Genomic DNA, 6,951 nt, shown 5'->3' on the forward strand with positions numbered 1-6,951 from the left:
TCGTTAGCAAAGTGTTTGAAACAGGTTGAACCGGTAAACAACAACAAGTAAACAACAGCATCTGGTTTCTTGGTGCTGATGAGAGTTCCCCTGAGGGTCTTCAGGACCAACCTGTTCCAGTTCTGAGTCTTTAGAGAAACAGAACTCGGCTGATCTGACAGATTTTCAGCCAACACTGGGTGTGGTAGTAGCAGAGCGTCATCCTCGACACGCACGCTGAGCTACAGAGTAGAGCTCCATTTACACAGCTGGAGGGCGATATGCATTCCTCTGAGGAACGTTAGATTTATATCCATCATCTTTACTCGCTTCTTCCTTTTTGGGTTGCGGGGGTCACTGGTGCCCATATCCAACTATCACTGTGTGAGGGGCGGGGGACACCCTGGACAGGTCTCCAGTCCATCACAGGGACACCCTGGACAGGTCTCCAGTCCATCACAGGGACACCCTGGACATGTCTCCAGTCCATCACAGGTCTCCAGTCCATCACAGGGACACCCTGGACAGGTCTCCAGTCCATCACAGGGACACCCTGGACAGGTCTCCAGTCCATCACAGGGACACCTAGGGACAATTTAGCGTCACCAATCAGCCTAACATGCATGTTTTTGGTCTGTGGGAGGAAACTGGAGCACCTGGAGAAAACCCACGCAGCACGGAGAGAACATGCAAACTCCACCCAGAACGGCCCCGGCTGGGATTTGAACAGACGACCTGCTCATGAGAGGTGGCAGCTCTACCCACTGCTGTCAGGGTTTGTTCTGTTTGTCAAAAGGAGCAGAAATAAAAAACAACAGGACAGTTTTGAAGTGTTGGTGCAGATTCCTTCCACGTGTGGTCCGGTCGGGCTGCACGTCGTCACGCTGAAAACAAACAGCGAAGCAGATTGTCTGAGGAGGCCCGTCAGCACGTCCTTATCAGCCGAACGCAGCGAGATGAGAAACGCCGAGTGAAGACCTCGTATCAGGTGTTGATAAAAAACACTCCGATACGACGATCTGAGGCGGTTCTGACAACATGAAGTCGTGTTCCTGCAGAAACAGCAGCTCCTGTTCATTTTTCAACCTTTATTTCTACAGGTTAATGCCACTGAGCCTCAGGGACTCATTTACAAGAGAGACCTGGTTTAACAAAGAGTGATGACAACAGTGGACATTCATAAAAGAGGCGTGCACATTTATTTATTTCTTTTTACAAATTAAAATAAAATGGCAACCAAAAGGAAAAAGTAGCGACAAAAAAACAACAACAAAACAGCTGGATTATAAGGCGAATGTAGAAAACTAAAAACAGGAACTGAACAGATGTTTGAAGCCACTTAGAGAGGTCAAAAGTCGAGAGCTTCAGATGTTTTTACAAGATGTTCCAGGAAACAGGAGCGGAGCAGGAGAAGGTCCTTTTGTCTAGTTCAGTCCTCACTGAGGGAACACTGCAGGTAATGATGTCCTGAGAGCGCACGCTGTAGCTGCACTCACACAGAGACATGTAGGAGGAGATGTATGAAGGCAGCAGACCAGGAAGTGATTTAAAGATGAAGATGTACCAGTGGGAGAGTCTGTGAAGTTAATGATGACCAGTTAACCAGTGGATACTGGGTGCAGTGGTGGGTACGGTAGTTACAGCCAGTTATGAATCTTAGTGCACCATGATAGACAGCATCCAACATCTGCAGCATCCAACATCTGCAGCATCCAACATCTGCAGCATCCAACATCTGCAGCATCCAACATCTGCAGCATCCAACATCTGCAGCATCCAACATCTGCAGGGTTCTTGTAGGAGCGTTCATGTAAATAATGTCACCGTGATCACTGGAGGGAAGGAAAGTCACAGATACAAGGCGTTCCTCAGGGTTCATAGTTAGACAGGATCTGTTTCTGAAAAAGAAACCCAGTTGAACTTTCAGTTTCTTTACTATTTTCCACGTGGAGCTTAAAAGAGAGATGTGAGTCGACCAAGATGCTCAAGTATTTGTAGGAATCAACAAACTCAATGGGGACACCATTTGAAGATAAAATCAGAGGAAGAATGTCTGAGTTAAGAACGTTAAGACAAACAAAACGTTCTGACTCATCGTGGAAACGATGACTCAGAACGTTTTCGGCTCCTTCAGGAAATAGAAGATATCAAGTTTGGATTTGTAACTTTTCTTTTTTTCAAACTAGGCTCAGAGTTAGGATCAGTGGTTAGCACTGTTGCCTCACAGCAAGAAGGTCCTGGGTTCAATCCCCAGTTGAACGTGGGTCTTTCTGTGTGGAGTTTGCATGTTCTCTCCGTGCTGCGTGGCATGTTAGTCTGCCTTCAGGCTCAGGCCTCCCTTACAAAAGATCTGTGATTTGCCTGGTTCAATAAAGTTAATAAATAAAATATTTCATTAGATTTACAAACATTACACTCGTAGAAACACGTTCAGAACTTTGAAAATCAGCTTCAGCTACTTGCTCCAGTTTAGTTTTCTTATGATACTTCTAGCTAGTCTTTTGCTACTTTTAGCTCTTAGCCGGACCTTTGTTTTTTTTTTTTAGCTTCTAGCTAACCTTTTGTTACTTTGAGGTTTTAGTTGCTTTTGCTACATTTACCTTTTAGTTAGTTCTTGGTAACAAAGTAGATTTTAGCTAGCTTTTGATGCTGTGATGCTTTTCTAGTTTAGCTTTTAGCAATTTGCAACTTAAAGCAACCATATAATCCATTTTAACCTAACTTATTGCTTTTTGCTAGCCTTTAGCTCTTTTATCTATGAATAACCTTTGTTACTTTTAGCTTATAGCTAGTCTTTTCATGCGTTTAGCTTTTAAGTACACTTTTGTTTAGCAAGCGTTTTGCTAGTTTTAACATGTGTTTGCAAATTGTTAAGTTACTTTTAGTTAAAAAATTGTTACTTAAAGTGACAGATGTTTTTTTAAATTACTTTTGGTTCGTGTTTTGCTACTCTTGGCCTTTAGCTATTGTTGCTGAGGTTGTTGGTTTGATCCAAATCTGAACGCAGCTGCTAAAGTTGATGAAGATGATGTCGTCTTAAGTCACTTCCTGTTCCTCAGATGTTGCTTCCTGTTGTGGGAGTTATTTTCCAACAACTTTCTGTTTGTTATCCGTTTTGTGTCGTGAAGCGAGCCGAAGTCTTCGTCTGGAATAAAAGCCTCTGACTGACGAGAAACTAAACGTTTTATCCACGAACTGATAAAAACTGATTCCAGGCTGGAGAAAACATCATCTTCAGATTGTGCTCGTTGAATCAGCAGCCTGACAAAATAAGAGCTGACAGCACTGATGATTATTTCATCGTGTCTGAGTTATAACGAATGCATGTTGCCCACCAGAGCTCAAACTTCATGTGGTAGTAGCTGAGAGTCGTCCACTTTCTTACAAGGTTTGGTCCAAACAGCTCGACCTTCGTCTCTCACCATAAGATCATCTTAAGCTCTGGCACGAAAGGTGGCGGGTGACATGCACTCCTTCAAGGAGTAGCAGGCTTTTAATTTGAAACCAGTCCTTTTAGACATTCTGACCGTCGCTGTTTGGAACTGGGACCACCCGCGATCCAGAACTGGAACCACTTCAAAGGAAAAGTCGGACTTCTGACTCCACCCGAGTCTGAACAGCAGCGGATGTTTTTTGCTAAATCTGTATTTTTATTTTATTATTTTAGCAGCTGGAGTTCTTCAGCTGGTTCTGACCCGAAGGCCCGTCAACACGAGTTATTTTATATGAACGAGGATCAGAAGTTCTCAGTTCCTGAGGAGTAAAGTCAGAAACTTACGTGTTTCTCTGCAGATGGACGACGTGATCGTTTCCGTCCACTCTGATAACGAAGGACGCCTGCAGAGACACAAAGAGACGTTAGGAGGAGACAGACTGTCCACTGTCCCAGCAGAGCGGATCTCTGAGGGTTTCTGGATCAGGTCCAACAGCAAGAACTCGTTCAAACCGACTCGTTTTCATGATAAACCGTCAGCTGCTGACCCCGGGTTAACTCTGACCTTTGACCTCTGATGCTTCCTACAAATCGGTCTCCAGTTTTTGGATGCAACAGTTCTGTTCTGGTCTTGGACTCTGTCATGGCTGCTGGAGACATTTCCAAACAGGATCCACCGGAGAGCCTCCAAACGTTCAAACAGTCCACACCAGCTCCGGCAGAAACCCAGACCAGCTCTAAACCTGACGGGCCGTGGATTTACTGAAAACTGGTTTAGACCGTCTTCAGCAGATCCTCGATGTGGGGGCCGCTGTACTGAGGCCGTGCACACAAAAATTAGACCTTTATTTTGGAACGTGTACCATCGCTTACTTCCAGAAAGGTTCATTCAAGATATTTTGCTAACAGAGGTGACTCCAAACAGTTACAGCGACAGCTTTAGACAAAGAGCGGTCTGTAAACGCTGGCAGACGATCGTTTCATCGCATCTCGTCGGGAGATGATTGTGAAGTTAACGGTCGAACACATTTGAAAACCAGAGGAGAAAAGTCAGCACCTGATTGGGCGGTCGGCCGCCGGCGTCCCTCCTCGCCCGGCCTCCGACTGGTCGGGGGACGGTCAGCTGATGGGAGGACAGATGCTCCGTCTGCCGAGAGTCTGCAGAAGAGAAAAGAAAGAAACGTTGAGACGTTTCTTCGTCCTCAAAGCTCACAGGAATCAAACATTTACCGCCCCCCACTGAAAGGTGAAGGCAGGTAATAATGGTTTACCTGCCTGTTAGCAAAATATCCCATCAGTCACTGGGAACACTTCATTAAAACTCTGTTTGCCTAAAACAAGAAAATAATTCAATAAAATTGTCGATAAACGAGAAACTAATCTGATGTCCTCAGAGACGCCCGAGAGTCTCCATCTGTTCGCACGGTCGCCACCTCCGAGTGTGGGCGTGTTAATCCGTAACCATGGCAACTCCAGACGACCCGTGGGCCCGCCTGCAGCCAAGGAATCACACGAGCACCTAACACCCCGACGCGGTCTGGTCTTAATCAGAGAAGACGGTCTGAAGACGCTGAGCTCGTTCGGTTCCACCTTCCTGCCAATCGTGGAGTCCGTTTCCTGCTCGGCGTCTTTGTCTTCACCACCGCTTCAGAGAGGGCCGACGGTTCACTGGTTCGATTCCCGTTAATTTAAAAATAAAGGAGCTGCCAATCACTCTGGGAAGGGTCAAAGGTCATTTCCAAACGTTCATCAGAGCGGAAGATCGTTCACAAGTGGAAAACATTTAAGACCGATAACTATTTTCACAGCTGATTCACCCTGAAGGTCAGACCGTGCAGTGACTCTACAGGCTTCAGTCAGCAGGTCAAAGGTCATGGCCTCTTCTCTCTACAAACATTTCAGCACGACTTCAGTTTGGAACCTTTCATCTGAAGGAACCACAAAACTTCAGGGGCAGAACCAGACCAGAAGACAGGTCTTTACCCAGAATGCACTGCAGCAAACAGCTCCTCCCAGCCGTCAGCACGGCAGTAGAGGTTGATGGTCTGGGCTCCTTGTGGACCAAAGGATTCAGGAGAAAAATGTGGGTCCACCAGCCTGGACCAAACTGAAGGAGGTTCTACAAACTCTGATCACCTGATGTTGGACTCATCTGCTTTTAACACACGATGATTTATTGTCCCGATAAAACTGAGACAAACAACAAAATAATGTAAATATAAACAAATTTAGTGGCTAAAAAAAGAGTAAAGCCTGTTGTTCTTGTTCCAACTTGTAAAACACGAAGCTGGTTTGTGATCCTCAGACGAAGGTCAAAGGTCACGCCCAGACCGCCTGACCACAGGGCTGTTTCCAAACAGTGGTCTCCTGTTCCCGCGGAAAACACAAATCTGAAGATTTAAAGGGTCAACGTTACAAACGAGGGCCGAGCAGCGACAAGTGACACGAAATAAATCAACAGGCTCACGGCTTCGCTCCGAGCGGAGGAGAAACCACCGGATGAGCCAGGATCCAGACAAACAGCTGCTGAGCCAGCTGTTTGTGTGTGTGTGTGTGTGAGAGAGAGAGAGTGAGTAAGAGAGAGGGTGTGAGTTCCTGTAACTATTTGGTCTTTAAGACAACTAAGAGTGTTATTCAAGTCTTGTTGACTCAACAGAAATGTAAGGTTTGTGTGCACACGCACGCACGCACGCACACGCGCACACACACGTGCGCGCCCACACCCACACACACACAGGGAGTACTTCCTCTCAGAGTCACCACTAATACTCGACACTAAGCAGCTTAACGCACAACGTTCAAGAAGTGACACACACGGCCTTAAAGGGACAGTTCTGACATTTTGGAGCCGCCGGCAGCAGATGATGGACTGATCTCATGTGAAACAAACAAACAAACAAACAAATGTACCACATTAACAAAGTTAAAAATGAAAAGTAACCATCAGGACTGAGGACCAGATCCTGGACCCAAGCAGCTCTAAAACCTGAGCTTCCTTCGTAGGGCAGATGGGCTCAGCCTCAGGTCAGGTGAGGAGCTCCATCATCCAGATGGAGCTCGGAGGAGAGCTGCTGCTCCTCCTCATCCCAACGACTCAGCTGAGGAGGTTCAACCATCTGATGTAGACAACTCCGTCAGGAGGTATTACAGGCCCAGTCCACAGGGTGTGAACCCTAGGGCAGACCTAGAACTCTATGGAGGGATTATGTGTACTCTCGGGTCAAGGAACACCTGAGGAGAAGATCTGGGTTCCCCTGATGGACTCGTTTGCTCCATGACACAGATGGTCAAAAAGAATGTTGTTGTGATGAAAGCTCACGTCCTCCAGGACAATTTCACTCGAGACTCTTCAGCCTGAGATCCCTTTGACCACAGTCCACTGCAGGTAAGATACTAACTACTGATAAGCTCATAAACCCAATAAACTATTGGAAACACAATCAAGTACTGTTAAAGAAGAAAAATGACACCAGTCACTGCAGATCACAAACACAACACAAACACAACACAAACACAACACAAACAACACAAACACAACA

General features: G+C 46.1%; 1 protein-coding gene across 1 annotated transcript in view; it reads right to left on the reverse strand.

The window, feature by feature from the left end:
* Nucleotides 1-5,287, reverse strand: part of adam9 (ADAM metallopeptidase domain 9) — a 16,938-nt gene extending 11,651 nt beyond the window's left edge. The window contains exons 1-3 of the mRNA XM_037679992.1: nucleotides 5,260-5,287; nucleotides 4,470-4,570; nucleotides 3,758-3,816 (exon numbers count right to left, since the gene is read on the reverse strand). Of these exons, the coding sequence (XP_037535920.1) occupies nucleotides 3,758-3,816; nucleotides 4,470-4,570; nucleotides 5,260-5,287 (188 nt within the window). The remainder of the gene's footprint in view (nucleotides 1-3,757; nucleotides 3,817-4,469; nucleotides 4,571-5,259) is intronic.
* Nucleotides 5,288-6,951: the final 1,664 nt, after the last annotated feature.

This window comes from Nematolebias whitei, chromosome 8, assembly GCF_014905685.2.
Source record: "Nematolebias whitei isolate Nwh7 chromosome 8, NemWhi1, whole genome shotgun sequence".
Taxonomy (NCBI): domain Eukaryota; kingdom Metazoa; phylum Chordata; class Actinopteri; order Cyprinodontiformes; family Rivulidae; genus Nematolebias; species Nematolebias whitei.